The sequence below is a fragment of the Frieseomelitta varia genome, unplaced genomic scaffold (genome assembly GCF_011392965.1).
Source record: "Frieseomelitta varia isolate USP_RPSP 00005682 unplaced genomic scaffold, Fvar_1.2 scaffold_182, whole genome shotgun sequence".
Taxonomy (NCBI): domain Eukaryota; kingdom Metazoa; phylum Arthropoda; class Insecta; order Hymenoptera; family Apidae; genus Frieseomelitta; species Frieseomelitta varia.
Window position 1 is genome coordinate 752019 of NW_025109550.1, and position 15434 is coordinate 767452.

General features: G+C 41.5%; 1 protein-coding gene across 1 annotated transcript; it reads left to right on the top strand.

Moving 5' to 3' along the window:
• Positions 1-13233: 13233 nt before the first annotated feature.
• Positions 13234-14590, top strand: LOC122538903. The gene is made up of 3 exons (XM_043673399.1): positions 13234-13264; positions 13985-14402; positions 14494-14590. Exons 1-3 carry the CDS (start codon positions 13234-13236, stop codon positions 14588-14590), a joined length of 546 nt encoding a protein of 181 aa, XP_043529334.1.
• The last annotated feature ends 844 nt before the right edge of the window (positions 14591-15434 follow it).

Here is a 15434-nt window from a genome sequence, read left to right on the forward strand (position 1 = left end):
TTTTTTTTCAAAAGATTGAAAATCCTCCGAGCCGAGTGTCGAAAATTCCAAAGACTCCACAAGAGTGTCACCGGGAGTCGCTCCCTCGTAAATTGGACCGCCGAGCTTGGCTCGTGAGAACTTGTCGGAGCAGTCTCGCCCGTTCCATCGACAATTTCGCTAACGAGCCAGCATTTATTCGACACGGATCGTTTCACCGGTGTTCCGACAGCGGCCGCTCCTAAAAGTCCGCTCTAGGAGGAATAATTTCTCAAGAGGACAAATATTTAGGCTACCGAGAGAAAGAATGAGAGAGGGTGGCTTCGATCGTTGGGATCGTTATTTTAGATGGGGAAGGGGGAGAGAGAGGTTCGACAGAGAACTTGTACACGAGAGGTAAGGTTAGCGTCTAATTCGCGTGGAAAGCCATGAATTTCCCTAGCAGCGAGCCGATCGAATTCCCGGCGTCGTTCATGGATCACGCGAAGCCCCGGATATCCGAGGAGTTTCGGTGTAATTTCGTGAATACTTGGGACGCTCGGAGGTAAATATCTATCGGCTATTCCGGAGCTATTCGACGCAGAAGTTGTCCGACAACGAGCGAACTCGATCGACTTCGATTTCGTAACGCGGCTAACTTGCCCAAGGTTTATCGAAGACGTATAGACTAAACGCTCGCTGACCGTCCGCCCTAAACTCTAAACTTCTCTCTTTCAATCGGGAATCCATCGATTGCTCGCGAATCTATAGAAACCTATTTCCCATTATTATTCACCGTTCATCGACGAATTTCGACGCACGGCATTTGTTCTACAGATATTTTTTTAAGATTTAAGAATTCGAACGAGACGAATGCCATCGGCAAAAATAGTTTCCGATTTTCCTAACATTGAATAAAAAAAAAAACACATCTTTTAGGGCAAAATTTTGCGTTAACCTCCTTAGTCTTTAGGTTACAATCTTAACAAGATTTCAAAATGTTTCACACAACTACACCTGTGGTAACCATTCCGAATACTTGGCGGTCCACTGGCAACGAGTATAAACCATTGTGCCACGACTTGAAGCGTATCGCTCCTACTGCAACTTTCTATAACTTTGCACAGCTTTCTGGAGGTTTGTCGAGCGAATAAAACGTGCGTATCTGTCTGGCGCATTGAGGATGATCGGCCATTTTACGGTTACGTGCCTCCGAGCGAGGAAATCGAAGGAAACAGGCGTCAAGGCAGAGGCGTTTTCAAGCGAAAATTTTGGGGGAGACCATTCTCAACAATGAGTCTCCTTAAATCTCTCTCTCTCTCTCTCTCTCTCTCTCTCTCTCTCTCTCTCTCACTCACTCTGTCCCCCGTTGTACATTTGTAGGTACACGCGCGTGGATTTACATTGGATCGTCCCCGACACGGAGTGTGGTACGAGGGGTTCGGCGTCCACGAATCAAAACCCGAGCCCGATATATTTCCGGGGGCGCAGGCATTGTTGCACCCCGCCGAGATGCCATTAATCCGACACTCGGCGAATCCTCGGCAATCTGCAACGTCAACGGGGATGTTCTACCACTGATTCGTATCTTTGGGAAGCGAGATTCATTCGGCCGGTGACGAGGAGGCTACGAGATAAAAGATCTCTCGAGGTAGTTTATAGAAGAAATTGTCGTTGAAGATAGCGTTTTGAAACAATCGAGGGTGTCCGGTCGCGTGAATAATGGACGATAAAGTAAATTCTGAGAAATATCGGGGCCCTTTTATTGCACTGATAACGTATCAATCCTTGTGTCTGCCAGTCGCGTTTACGTGAACTTTTACTGTGGAAATTTCCATTCTCGTAGCTTATCTACGAGGAATTCTACGAGGGTTGTAATTTTGCAATGTTGAGATAGAACTTTTGGGAAGTTCACGGTTTAATCACTCCGCGATTGTCACATTTCTCTGGCGGCACTGGTCGAAGCAAGTTCACATTTTTTTAAGTTATAAAACACAAATTGTTTTCCGAGGAAAATATATTTTGTTCAATATTGCTTAGAGCGCATAAAAATAAAAACTTTAATTTTTGCAATTTCCCAAAGTAAAGTATAGTACTTTAACTTTAATTTCAATTTCTATAATTTTCCCAAAGTACAGCACTTGACAGAACAATCACTGATTAAATCTTAACATCAAATATTACACACAGAGAATGTCGGAGAGTGTCTCGAGTCAGCTTGTCTGGTAAGAAAAAACTGATATTACACAAATTGTACTGGATATCCAAAAGCTAGAAAAGTGAAACTATTTTTCTAAAAAATTTCTAAATCAGAGACAGGGATGGTAAAGATTTTTACAACAACTCTCGACTATAAAACATATAGAACAACACGTGTACGCAGAGAAAGAGATCATAAAAATTGAACATATCATGATTTGCTATCATTATTTGAGACGAGCGAGATATATTGCAATAAAAGTCAATTGCAGAACTGGAACGTTTCAAAACTGGGAAAAATAATCCAGAAGCGTTGATTTTAATTAGGTCACGTTTTAATTATATCTGTGTCTTACGCATTAACGGCTCAAAATAATTAAACACTTCAGACTGTTTATCGTGAAAATGTTTGCCATCAGGTAACAAGCACTCTTGGAGACCGTGTACGGGGAATGGCTATAACTATCGGGTGAGAGATCGATGAAATTCATTAAAACGACTCTGCCGATAATCTACTCACCGGCTGGACATTGCGTAATGAACGATAAAACTACTCCAAACGCGGTTACATCGATAATGCGACGCGATATTTTCTGATGGTTTATCTGAACCACCCCCCTGTACGTAATAAACTAAATTCATCGTTATACGGGCACGATGCATGTGTTTTCCACCAGCTAAACTACGCGATATCATCGTTAATTACTTCATCATCGTGAAATTGTTTCCGTGATTTCGTGGGAGAAAAAGCACTACGACGAGGAGGAAGTTTCGAACTTTTTAAGTCCTGCTCACAACGCCTTAAGATTATCACACGTGACGCGTACCCTATTCTCTTTCTTTTATTTCCAATTAATAGTTAAATAAGACTCTCGAATTTGCTGATTTTCGAAGGACGTTCGAATTTTACATTTTTATTTTCTTAGCCTGTTTTCCTCAAAGATGGAATAAATGAAATGTTTGTTGAAATGGAAGAGTAAATCTAGGACACAAGAGAAAAGAAGTTATTTTGTAAAAAAAAAATTCTTTAAAATTCCCGCAAACACGTGAATAGCTCAAGCAATTTTTTTAAAGTAAACATCTAAAAAGAAAGGATCCTTTGACATTTAATAACTTTTTGCAATTTCTTTTTTTTTTTTTTTCGTCAAAGCACAACCCACGTTTCACGTGACATTTCACTTTAAACCGAAACAGATCGCACGATCTCTGACCTTAAACACAGGAAGATAATTAATTCTTCTGCGCATTCGGAAGATTCGCAAACCCCGTTTCAATCGAACGAAACATCCGTGCGACCTTTGAACCACGAAAAACACGGTCCTCGTCGAAACTTGATTGTTCGTATTTGTTCGCAATTGTAACGAGACAGTAGCGCATTGAGAAGACTAAATTAGAATCTGAAAGGTCGTCAAGAAACTGACAGCAAATTGGAAAATAAAATACGCGCGGGATGTGTTTGCATAAAGAGCTGGACTTCTTCTTTCCTCGAGAGATTTTACAATGATCGATCGACTCGGCGCAGAGACACGATAACGATCGAAGAAATCGCCGGGATCGTTCGCGGTTTTTTTTCGTTATTCGCATAAATCCGATCTGTCACGCGGCGCGAGATACGACTCGAAAGCTTTTTTTCAGCCAGGGCCCGGCGGTGCAGCACACCGTTTTAAAGTGTTTCCAAGTGTTTCGGTTGAAAGAGCCGCGGGACGTCGATGTACCGCTGCGAGCTACACGACATCCCGCGGTTCTTTAAGGCGAGACTCACTGACAACAGCGACGTGGAACGTGTCAAAGTAGTTATAGAACAAGCACCGTTCCTCCCGTCCTGTAGTGGCAACCCCGACAAGAGACTTAGGCCCACCCTGTCGTCCCCTTTCCAACCCAACTACCTGAGAGGGCGCTATTTTATCCGCGGATGCGTGTCAACCGGATACCCAAACGATTTATGCGCCGTATCAACGATTTCTCTAAGCCGTCAGGGCTGTTCCACGCGATATTCAACGCGTCTTTGTCACTGTTCTTTCACTGAGTCTCTGACTGATCATAGATCAAATGCGGATCATGCTTTTCTTTTTCTTCTCTGCGAACGTTAATTTCTTTTATAAAAATGTTCTATAGAATATATAATTATATAGAATAATATAGAGTACAGAATAAATATAGTTCTTGCATGTTTAAAGCTACGAGAGCTCATACATCCGACAAACACTGAGCGATTCGTTCTCTGAAATAGTCGTGATCACAAAATATTCACGTGCAACATGGTGTGGAATAAATAAATTCCGTCACGCTTGCATCTCTTTCTTTTTTTTTTGTTTCCGAATGTTCGATTTCATAACTTCATCTCCCCGACAATTCCATTTTTACGGATAATCTCGAGTAAAAATGGATTTATCCCAAATTAATTTCTTGTTTGAAACATTACTGTTCGCCCATTACTGTACGTTGATTTTAAATAAGAACATTTGTTCTCAGCGGTAATCGACTTTGCTATTGAAAAAAGAAATAAATAAATGAATAAACAAAACAGGAGCGAACATTCGAGAATCAAAGTACACTTGCCGTGGAAAAAGAAACTACGTTCTATAAAGTAACGGCAACGAATAACAGTCGTTGGCAGCGTGCTTCGCGAGAGCAAAAAAATCCGGCTTCATGTAGCTTCATGCCCGTATAACAAACAACGTAACAAACCACCATGTTCCTATCCATTAAAGGGTTAAAACGCAATAAGGGATCCGCTTTCAGCCGGATTCCCGGCCCGGGCAATTGAACGCCTCCAATCTGACGTGCACACGTGAACGTCGAGGGCACGTGCACGCGAGTGTTCAAGTTTCTCGAAATTACATGTGCCGAAGGTTGCACGCCGGACAGAGAGCCGAAAAGGGTATATACGTACAAGAAAAAGGGGGAGAGAAAAAAGGCGAACCGCGAGAGTCACGAGAGAAATTATGCACTCTCTGATACAAGATCAGATACAAACGTTGTATTTTATTATGACCGCAGCTCTTTTTGTTAAAATATTTTTTACGATATCTCGCGTAAATTACTAGCTAATGCCTCGTAAAAAAATAGTAATTTGCTAATTGTAAGTAGTACTTATTGTTAGTAAAAAAAAAAAAATGTAATATAAAGCATAAATAGTTAAAAACGAATTTTCCAGCGACAAATATCGTCCACCATTGAAAATAATATTCTTTTCAATTGCAGGCGAAAACGAAATTGTCCAAGGATGAAAAAATGATTTATCAGAACGGAGGAATTCATTGAGTGCGAGAACTCGATCGTCATCACGGTTCCATAAGGATTTTATTATGACCACAGTTCTTTTTGTTAAAATATTTTTTACGATATCTCGCGTAAATTACCAGCTAATGCCTCGTAAAAAAATAGTAATTTGCTAATTGTAAGTAGTACTTATTGTTAGTAAAAAAAAGAAAATGTAACATAAAGCATAAATAGTTAAAAACGAATTTTCCAGGGACAAATATCGTCCACCATTGAAAATAATATTCTTTTCAATTGCAGGCGAAAACGAAATTGTCCAAGGATGAAAAAATGATTTATCAGAACGGAGGAATTCATTGAGTGCGAGAACTCGATCGTCATCACGGTTCCATAAGGATTTTATTATGACCACAGTTCTTTTTGTTAAAATATTTTTTACGATATCTCGCGTAAATTACTAGCTAGTGCCTCGTAAAAAAATAGTAATTTGCTAATTGTAAGTAGTACTTATTGTTAGTAAAAAAAAGCAATATAAAGCATAAATAGTTAAAAATGAATCGTCAAGTGACAATTGCACATGAAAACGAAATTGTCCAAGGATGAAAAAATGATTTATCAGAACGGAGGAGTTCATCGAGTGCGAAAACTCGATCGTCATCGTGGTTCCAAAAGGATCGGCAGCGTTGTGAAAAAGCTTAACGAGTACGATTATAAGATCGATTTAATTCACGATTGAATATCGGATGTGATAGAACGCATCAGTCAAAATCGACGAGTCCATCGGTTTTTACCCGTGGCAGTTAACAATAATGATAATGATGAAGATGACTACGGCAGTTGCGATGATTAACGAGCGACGCCTGACGCCCCGATTCGCTTCGATTTGTCTTCGTATCGGCCTCGGGGTAAACTATCCTTTAATCGCTTCGCCACTTTCGATGGCGATAATGAATTTACCACGGCAATCGGAAAGACTTTCTTCGGGAAAGAGAATCGCCTCTAACTTGATCCTGATAGATGATGCCTACCCTCATAAAGGTATAAAGACGTGAGCGAGAAAAATCAATCAAGGTCAGAGCTCGGTTCTGTTGTTCTATTTTCATGGCAGCAATTCTTTTCGGAATGACAATCTTTCTTTCTAGAGAATATTCGTATCTCAGTCAACGGCGATGCAATCAAAATTCTTATTCTAATCGTTAATTCGTTTGTTATTTCTAATGTTGTTTCCCCTTCTAATTCAACGAAAGAACGATTCAGTTCTTTCTTTAAATGACTTTTCAAAATTATTTCTAATATAATATCTCTCCTCCTTTCAATTCCACGAGAGAACGACTCTTTCTTCTCGAAATAGTAGCGAAACAATTTTCAAAATAGTAGTAGCTGTACATTTTTTCTTGTAGATTTCGTCCCGCGGACTCGGTCGATAGATAAAGATATCCCGCTGTGAAACTTCATCTCTCCCCTTCCAATTTTTAATTTTCTTCCTTTTCCCAGTGCCACGAAGAAACGTCTCGTTTTCTTCCCGATAAAGTGTTACCGGCGAACAGCGATATTACATTTCCTACGGTAGTAATTTATCGAAGCAATGATCCTTCTCACGAAGAACGTTCATTTTGTCTTGCCAATGGAAGAAATATTTTGGGCTTTGTGAAACCTTATTTCTCCATTCCCCCCTCTCTTTCCCGCCCGACATCCTTCCTCTTTTTAATTTCCCCTCGCTCTCCAAATACCACGAACCGAGCAAACGAACGAGTCATTTCTTCCTTAAAGTTCCCCATGGACAGTCAGTAGATATATTTCAGCCGAGACGTGACTATAAAATATTTTAAATCCGTGTAATTCCCTATCGATCTACGGCCGATAGCGTCGAAGAGCTAAACGTTAAAAAATGGCCTCCGTCCTAACATCGGTTGTAAAGCGCGCTCATGTTGTCCGCGCGAGATGATATCGATCATCTCCAACTAGCAGTTCCTATTCCTATTGTCAGTATCAATCAGTCACCGCGCGGACGTTTATTGTAACATTAAGACGCAACGACCGTTGAGAGGGATAAAGAAAAAAGCACGGAGTAATTTATTTTACAAGTATCGGTGTCCTCCATTGCGGCCATTAAGTTTGATGGGACAGAGTTCCGGAATGTTAGAGGCCCGTGCTAGATCCGACGTAGAGAGATCTCTGAAGAAACTATCCGTATATACGTGCAACACACACACACACACACACACACACACACCTACGCGTACTCGTGTACTCGTGGTTAAAATATTCCGAACAGAAGAAAGAAACTTGTACCGATTATGCAGCCGAGAGTGTTTCGCGTGTCACGCTGCGCGAACAATTTTTATTTGAGCAAAGGGATCCACTAGTTCGACGCGACAATGTAGACGTTGCGCGATGTGATTCGCCCGTTGATCTACGAGGACTTTTCCCGTGAATATTTCATGTTTGGATCAAATATTCATCTATCGGAAATTCTTCAACGGCGCGGAGAAGATGACGCTTTGGCGAGCGAAATGAACGCAAAGTGGAAAGGTAACGTCTGGAATTCGTGGTTTTAGATCTGATCCGCGAGGCGGATCGAGTTTGATATTTTTTTACCCTCAAATCAAACTCGCCCGAACAAGCTTCGAACGTCGCGTAATATTCGAAGCTCGTAACGTCTCAAAATATCCAAAAAAAAAAAAAAAAAAAAAAAAAACACTGTCAAAGTGCTCGAAATGAAATTACATTGTAAACATTTTCCGCTGTTCGATAAAATGACCGCACGCGCAGCCTCTCTCCCTCCGGTGTATCAATCGATTGAGGACGTATTTCGAGTTATTAAAAAATAACCAAACAACGAGCACGAGAGCCATATTGAAACGACACTTGTTTCGCCCGCTTTCAATATATATATATATGTGCGTTGTATCTATATAATAAAATAAACATTCGCCGGGGTTTTTGAAACGGGACGCGACGCGTGTCACGTGACACCGAGTGGAAAAACGCGCGCGCGACACACTCTCCGGCAAATTTTAGTCACGCGACACCGCATGGGGCAGGAGTAAATGGCACTAATGCAACGACAAAGAAGGGACAAGAGTGCATATGGCGGTGTTCGATGTTTATTCACGGTGGTGATAGCGCGCTAGACAAAAAGGAAAATGAAAAAGGAAAGGAAGAAGAAAGGGAAGAGAGGAAGAGGAGCAGGGAAGAGAGACTGACGAAACGATCCACGGCGTTAGAGGGTGCCGTTAATAATATCCAGTACACGGGCACAATGGCCACCATGTGGCAGGTTGTTTCGCGGTAGACTGAATGAGGCTGATTAAATTGAAGGGTCACGGGGAGAGAAAAGGGGAACCCCGCGGACCTAGGGCGTGCTTCATCGTGAAGGGTTGTTACTTGTTTAACATTTGTGAACGCTGCTTGAGATCGCAGCGGCGTAACGCAACCGTGCTTCAACCATTAAGGACAATTATCTAGCCGATATGCCGCCAGATAAAAGTCTGCTCCGTGAACAGAGCGTAACCTATGTAACCGTTTTATGCCCCTGGGAACAGTTGATCTCGTTTCTCGCGACCGCGAGAAATTTATAATTCATAACTTTGTCATTTTACTTTTTTCATTTTTTTTTTTTCCTTTTTTTTCCCCAGAGATAGGTAACAAATAGTTTATCGCGTGGTGTCCGTGTGTATAAAGTCTACGTCTGTTTTCACGAGAAGGGAAAATGAGATCTCGCGATAAGGAGTTGCGATGAAACTGTTTGACAAGCAATTGGAACAGTGTCACCGCGATTGTTGCATAATGAATGTCTCGTTTCGCATCTTGAATGGGATCGTGTATATATCGTTGTTATTAATATTCATTTCCTTTCAAGCGATGAAAATAAACTTGACGACGATAATTTAATTATTTAGTTATTCAGTTTACATGTCGTATTTATTTGCTGTCGTACAGCGATAAGATTGAATATATTATTTCGTCTTTAATGTCTTTTGTATTCTTATATGTACGTGTGTAGTGTATTCCTTCGTCTTTTGTGAATTCGCCTCGAGACTTCCAAAGGCGTATTAAAAATCGGCGAACGATTTGGAGAACTATTTTAAAAGAGGTACTAGAAAGTAGCGTAGGTTCCTTAGCTCGTTGTTAATTTGAAGAGCACACAGCACGCCCGAGCTGAAAGAAATACCTGAACGCTGACTGGAATCCGGTTAATGTTTGCTTTGACTCGAGGAATTCCCGCGCATTTCATTAAGCCCGATCGCATTCACCGAATTGAACTCGTTACTAACATTTCAAAGAAGAAGAAAAATACCGGGGGGGAAAAATGGGTGACGTTTTACGGTGGGACAACAAACGTTTCGTAACGGTGAATTCTTCATCGCTTGTTTGACCGCGCGATTCCCACGTGTGTGTGTGTGTGTGTGTGTGTGTGTGTTCTTACGGAATATCGTCATTTCCATGCATTCATTCCAAGGTGGAAGAATATAAGGCTGCGGCATATTTGAATTTTATACTTCAGTCGTCGATAATTCCAGCGTTAAAAAGGTCCATTTCCAAGCAAACGTAGACCGTTCGAAACTGAATTCATTAAATTAGTTAAACTAACCGACTCTGCACAGAGGCGGCGTGGAAATTAGACTGAAATAGGATAAAAGACATGGCTCAGGCTATCGTCGAGCTGAAAGATCGCTCTCCCCCTTTCCTCCTCATCGTAGCTTTTCATTCTCTCTGTTTCCTCGGCAAAGCGCAGCTTTGGCACACGGTGTGACGGATGCGAGAGTATTTCTTTGGTAAACGTCGCGTCCTCACGGGTACCGTTGGCGTATTCCGTGGCGTACACCATGGTCCCCTCCCTTTTGTTCGTCCGGGGGATACGTATGGAGCGTGACAAAACGCGCGGACTTAAGAAAGTCTCCGCGTTTTGTCACGCGGCACACATTTGGACGGGACATTCGTGGCAAACGAGTCGTGACGACTCGCCGGGGCCAATTCCCGTCTTGAAAAGAATATTCACAATGCCCCGTTCCTTTATCGCGGCTCATCCTTTATTTTTAAGGTGTCTCCGCTGTGACTTCCCCGGCCGCTCGCTCTACTTACATCGCTCGGCGACAAGCGATAATGAATAACTCGCGCGCGCGCGAGGCCAACGCGATCACGCTTTCGTCACCTGGAACCCACGAGAACGCTTTGAATTTGTATAGCCACGGATCTGTAATCGCTCGCCTTTTGTGGGACGAACGGTGCTTGAAATTGGAGAATGAATATCCTCCAGAGTTTTCGGCTCTCTCTTTCTCTGTGGTATTGTGCCCGCCGATGATATATTTGTCGTGTGGGATTCTTTCTCGGGCGGAATCGTGTATTAGGCTGGTTATTGCGTAATAAATATGGTCCTCGCGGCGGAATAAGTAATAAGTGGAATAAGTATAATAACGGCATTGTGAGGCGATATCTATCGCGTGGGATTACGCGTTGAGTCGTGTCATAAATAAAAAGTAACAGAAACGAAAGCACGTTCATCACTCTCCGTTTCCATTCACCGAGGAAGAGTTTCAAGGTTTTTATGATCTTGCCAACAAATTGGCAAATGTCGCTGTTTGAACCCTCGTTTCTCTGCTTTTTCTTGAAATTATTTGTATCGGAAGTATCGGAAAGAGTATAACAAAGTAAGAAAGTCCCAAGAACTAAAATTTCGAGGCAAGCGCATCTTTTGGAAAAATTCAAAAAAAAAAAAGAAAAAAAAAATCAATTCGAATTCGCAGGAATGGAGCGTGCCACAAGCAGCGTGCACATTATCTCACAACGTTGGTGCGGAATATCCTCTTGTAACGCGCGAGTGGACGCGTTCGCGAAATTCGATGCGACGCGAGGAGGAGACGCATGGAATGCCGGAATGCGAATGATGGATCCTGGTCTGTGGGCCAGATCTTGCTTCCGATCACGAGCAACCAGCTCGTGATCGAGAAGCGTTTGAGGGATGGCAACAGTGGCGGAGGGGAAAAAGGATGGCAGATGGGGCGGCAATCGATCGACCGTATGTCAGATGTTCATGCAGATGAGACTTTACGAGACTCGTGCGTATAATGCGGCTAATGCTCGCGGTAAACAGCGTGAATCGTTTAGCGAAGCCGGTTTAATGCTGGCACCAGTTCATGATTGCCCCAAAGAGGTTTCACCCCCGCGAAAGGGGAAAAGGGAACGTTGAAAGGGACGCAAGGTTCTTCCATTAATGGCCAATATCTTGTCGCGACGTTGCAAATTCGACTTTCCATTATTTAACAGCGTCCAACGCTTTTAAATCTCCTGGGTTTCATTGGCCAACAAAAATTTATTGAGCGCCGCACATAGTTTACGTATGTTTTTATCAGTTCGATGTAACCTATATTATTTACGAGGATGTTAAAACAACTTTTATAATGAGACGATACATTGATTAGAAAAATATATTTTGATTCGAAAGCATATGAAAATTTTTAGCGAGAACATTGAGCTTGTTTGTTTTAGATATCAATTCATTAATATCTGGTTTGGTAGAATTAGTGGCAACACAGAAAGTATTTTCAAAATGATCGTCTGAAATTTTTGTTCCTATTTTATTTTTTGCACGCTTTATATGGGGAAAAAGATCTGTTCAGAAATATAACACTCTATAGTACTCTCCAAAGGGAGCATCACGAACGTTAAATAATAGTTAAAGTTATTTAAATAATAAAATTCTTATTCAATTATTCCAATTCTGGTTATACAGCGCGGGCCGCAAGTTGGACAGAAATAAAGCACAATTTTACACACATTTTTATGAATGATTTAAAAATATAGCATTGTAAATTTTACTCAATTTCTATTCTAAACTGCTCGCTCTCGCCACTCTGGTATTTTTAGCTTAATTATTTATTGAAATACACACCGCAAATTCAAGAAGGTGTGTCGCATCTTGAATTTGCTTGAAAATTCTTCAAAAGTCGACGATGTAAATTAACCGAGGAAAGATTGCAAATGAAATGTTACGTTAATGCAACTTTGACGCTCGGTAAGTTAGTTGGGGAACGCGATGGCTTTCCTAGCCAATTAGACGCCTCCGAGCTCATTTATAGTCCGCGAGGGACGTCCGTGCCGCGTGCGGTGTATTAATTGTAATTAAACCTCTTCTTCGAGGATGAATCGCGACGAACGCTTGCTGGTCACCTTAACGACGCACTTATTGCACCCGTGCGTCGAATATCCGATGATTCGTTGGGTTTTCTACTGACATTTCGTCCCTCGACTTAACGCCGAGGAGAACAATGGGGACTCGTATTCTTAGAAGAGGAGGTTGCTGACACACAGGACAGAATTTATCCGACGTTGAAAACGACGAAAAATCAAGGTGAGTTTTTTTGTAAAATAAAATTCTGTCAAAGGAGAATTCGCGGAATTTTCCTATCAAACTTTTCCATCCGTAATTGTGAAATTTTTGTTCTAGATTTGCCGGTCAATCCTATGATTTAACATTAAAGTTAACGAAATGTCGTCAGTGTTTCGCTTCCATCTACAATCTACAATCTTTCACGAACCTTGAAGAAGTTAATCGTAAACTATCTTTTTTTCTTTCGAACGAAGAGTCAAGTTCATTAGACTGGCAGATTCAGCATCTCGCTGGGTAACTAGAGACGCGCAAATATTTTTGCCAAAATTACAGCTTCGACATTAAAGACGCGCCACGGCGAAACTTCCAACGCGTCGTCACTCGTCTCTCGCCAAAGTAACGCATTTGTCGCTTCCACCTCGAGGGAACGGCGTAAAATAGAATAAATATTTCACTTTTAACCAGAGAACTTAAGAAATGAAGATAAATTCAGCCGTCAAAAAATTTCTTTCACAGAGCTATGTATGAACAACGAGGAGAAGATGGCCGTTTATGGTAATTGATATTTGTTGTTACGTACGTTGTGTACGCTCAGAAACGTCAACACTACGTACGGTGTGTACGCTCCGGGTTTCGCCTCTACCTTTTCGCAAAACTGTTCCGGCCGCGTCGCGGTTATGGCCGGCAGTTTGCGGTCTGCCGGGGGATGTTCGTAAACGATGAACGATAAGGCGATTTCTATGGAGTCCCTTTTTACCGTCGTTCCCGTCTTTTTGAATTCCTAGGGGACGACGGAACGGCAGCCAGAAAAACGAAGAAGAGAAGACGAAAGTAGAGACGAACGCGATAACGTCTTATTGCCCGCGGCTGCGACTTTTCCCGTTCGCCCGGCGACCACGAAAATTAATTATTGCACATTCTTCTTTGAATATCGTCGTCGTTTATCTTCTCCCACCCTCCCACCGTTCCTCCGCCGTTACACTTTCCACCGCACGTGATACCTTGTAAACGCGCGACGGGCTCGTTTACTATTAAATTGTCTCGTTAAACGAAGTTACAAGAAGCGTTTCAATTTGCAATCGAATTCGAATTATAATTACTTACATCTGAATTTGTAATTAAACGATCTAGTTCGTTATCCTGAAGATAAATTAATAAACAATATAGCTATATGATAACTAACAAATAACTGCACAAAAGCCGCATCTATCTTCGCAGCAAAAGCTTTTCACCATACACAAAACAACAATACTCAATCGTCCATCATTTTTACAGACTCCATGAGCTTAATCAGAGCAATAGGAAACATAAATAGTAAAACAAAACATGAAACTATTCTAAACATTCAACATATTTTTACGTTCCTCACCAACAATGACAAAGACATAATCATCGCCTGGGTTCCATCTCACCAGGGAATCAAAGGTAACGAGGAAGCTGACATAGCAGCCAAAGAAGTAACATCGCCCTCGTCGGATGTCATCCGAAGACGAATTCCTTATCAAGACCTTGTTGTAACATTACACTATGCCGAGAAACAATCATGGAACAAAATATGGAACACCTTCAGAAGAACAAAAACTCATAATATAACCCAAGATTTCTATCAAACAATGCCTACCCACAACATGAAAAGAAAAGACAGAATAGTCATGACAAGGCTTAGAACAGGACACTGCAAACTCACACATGAGTATCTATAAAAAAAAAACAGAACCCCAGAATGTGTATCCAATGCAACCGAATTTTATCAACCCATTTTATCATCTTCTATTTGAATGCAGCAAGTGCCACGCTCAAAGGCAAAAATACAAAATAACCGGCAGCCCTGACGTCGCAGAAACACATAGGAAATGTCCTGAATTATCTAAAGGAAACTAACATTTACCATAAGATATAAGATATCGTTTTGAAAAGAAGGAAACAGTATCTAGCCGTCGCTAATGACCAGAAGGTAGATGCGACGTTAATCATAAATTAAAAAAATAAAAAAAGATAACTGTACGAACTGTGATAATATTTTGCCACGTCGGCGAAGAAGAATAACAATTTCTCACGTGTGTTTTTCAAAGGTCAATTGCTTATGATTGACGAAAATGACGAAACGAATAATTTATCAAAAAAAAGTCATCTGAATTTCGTAGAAATTCGTCTTCCAGGAAGCTGCCCGATTTTTGTTCGCTGTTAGCAAATTAGTTCTCGTATTCTCACTATACTCTCGGCATTTAGCCATGCATCCGAGGCTTTTGTTCCTACGGCACGAATTTGTTCGCGTCTTTTCATCCTAGTTACCGGTACAATAACGTCAATTACCAGCCTCGTGGCGTCGACATCGCGTGTGTTCGTAAGGAGATGACAGTCATTCTATCGCTGTCAATACACGCAGTCAGTATATTGAAAATTATTGGTACGTTGCACAAATGTAACAAGCCATTAACGCGAGAGCGTACACGTAACGTGCTCTTGCTCCGTCAAGTGTATTAGAAACAATGGTGGTCGGATGAACGAGTGAATATGACGCGCGTATCTGAGCTACCGGGCCACACACTCTCTGTGTGTGCTTGATCGATTATTTAAAACAAGGAAACAACAGGCGAACGCATCGCAGTTTAGATAGGTACATACGTGTAACGCGTCAGAATTTAATAAATTTTCCGCCGGCGAAAAATCTCGCTCGGCAATTTACCCCTCCCAACGAAACTCGAGCCCCAATTCTTTCGGTTTC

What these genes read in the sequence shown, in the direction of transcription:
- LOC122538903 (XM_043673399.1), top strand. Translation starts at nt 13,234, where the DNA reads ATGAACAACGAGGAGAAGATGGCCGTTTATG. An exon ending in GGAGAAGATGGCCGTTTATG is followed by an intron (nt 13,265 to 13,984) that starts GTAATTGATATT and finishes TCATTTTTACAG; the next exon opens with ACTCCATGAGCTTAATCAGA. An exon ending in CACTGCAAACTCACACATGA is followed by an intron (nt 14,403 to 14,493) that starts GTATCTATAAAA and finishes ATTTGAATGCAG; the next exon opens with CAAGTGCCACGCTCAAAGGC.